The 1,603-nt window shown below is 34.6% G+C and overlaps 1 protein-coding gene across 1 annotated transcript; it reads right to left on the bottom strand.

Moving 5' to 3' along the window:
- Nucleotides 1-287: 287 nt before the first annotated feature.
- On the bottom strand, nt 288-920 carry LOC107423384 (receptor-like protein 33). Its single transcript, XM_016032929.2, has one exon. It carries the CDS (start codon nt 918-920, stop codon nt 288-290), a length of 633 nt encoding a protein of 210 aa, XP_015888415.2.
- Nucleotides 921-1,603: the final 683 nt, after the last annotated feature.

The following is a 1,603-nucleotide window of genomic DNA, read 5'->3' as shown; positions in this document are numbered from 1 at the left end:
ATATTATAACTTGTTTCCCACTTTTTGCATTATCATTGTTGATATTACAATTCAGACTATTAGTATTCTAAAACCAACAAAACAATCTCAATTGGCTGGATTTGCAAGAGGTAAGGTATTTATTTCCAATCCAGTGCACAACTCTAAAATTTAATGACACTATAGAAAAGAAATAAAATATAAAACAAACGAAAGGGTATAGTTAATTACGTGCCTCACTATATAAATTTCTTCTCACACCTCCAAACACATAAGCAAACATTGTCTTAAAAGCGTACAATAATTTACTAAAGCCAATCCTTATCAGAAAGCACTATATATCCCATTGATATTTCAATCACCACTCCACATCCATAACCCATCAAGATGATCTTCCACTCGAACCCATGCATTTCCTTCCAACCACCTTCTTCTTGTATATTCGGGGACGGCGATTGTTGTGGCTCATTGTTATTCCCACACATTTTAGATAGTGGAAATCCACATAATCCCAAGTTTTCACTGTATGAATTGTTATCAAATGTGTCAAATTGTTTGCCACAAGGAACAGGACCTACCAATCTGTTTCTCAATAGGTTTAGAGCTGAAAGAGATATCATATATGTCAATTGCTGAGGAATCTCACCAACAAGCTCATTTGAAGAGAGGTCTAACCATTCAAGGTTACTCAAATTTCCAAAGCTTGACGGAATAGAACCAATCAAGTTATTATGAGAAAAGTTGAGACCTTTAAGTGATTTTAGCTTCCCAATCAATCTTGGAATCTCTCCCTGAAATTTGTTCTTTGAGAAATCGATGGTCGTGAAAATCGTTTGAATTTTCACAAATTCGGTAAAGAAGCCTTTCACGACCAAAATCACAGAATCTTGATAATAATATTCTCCTATGTACTCCAATTGGTCTGTATCTGGATCCTTCATCGCCACTAAATTCTTAAAATATTATGTTGGCAAATTACCATTGAACTCGTTATCGGAGAGGTCCATAATTCTCAACTTTTGGAAAGGAAGTGAAGTTTTGGAACTATCTATGCAACTGTGGAAACTATTAGATCTCAAGATAAGAACTTGAAGCATGGGAAGAGATTCCAACTAGTAGGGAAATGTGTCATTTATCTTGTTATTTCCAACATCTAGAACTTCCAACTTTTCACATCTGAACAAAGATTGTGGCAATATTCCACCAAGTTGATTTCCATTCAGGATGAGACACCTCAACGAATTTCCCTTTGCAAATGTTAGAGGAATTGTGCCATTCAACTTATTCATACCCAAATTCAACACTGATAAATGGACACTAAAATTTCCAATACATGGTTGAATGGTCCCATTAAGAGAATTATTAGAGAAATCGATGATGGAAAGGGAAGCAAGATTACAAATTGAAGAAGGTATCTCTCCGCTCAATTGATTGTTTGAGATTAAAAAAAAAAAAGACAGACTTTTTAACTTTGAAAAGTCATATAACCCTAGATCACCACACAAGGCATTTGAGTAAAGATTTAGGAAATTGAGATTCACTAATTGAAAGATTGGTGTTGGAATGGATCCACGAAGTTTGTTATTGCTTAAATCAAGATACTCCAAGGAATGAGACTGAAATT

The sequence above is a fragment of the Ziziphus jujuba genome, chromosome 3 (assembly GCF_031755915.1).
Source record: "Ziziphus jujuba cultivar Dongzao chromosome 3, ASM3175591v1".
NCBI classification, from domain to species: domain Eukaryota; kingdom Viridiplantae; phylum Streptophyta; class Magnoliopsida; order Rosales; family Rhamnaceae; genus Ziziphus; species Ziziphus jujuba.
This window is presented reverse-complemented; position numbering and strand designations above follow the sequence as displayed.

Excerpts from the sequence above, each read along its gene's own strand:
- LOC107423384 (XM_016032929.2), bottom strand. The coding sequence starts at position 920 with ATGAAGGATCCAGATACAGACCAATTGGAGTACATAGGAGAATATTAT.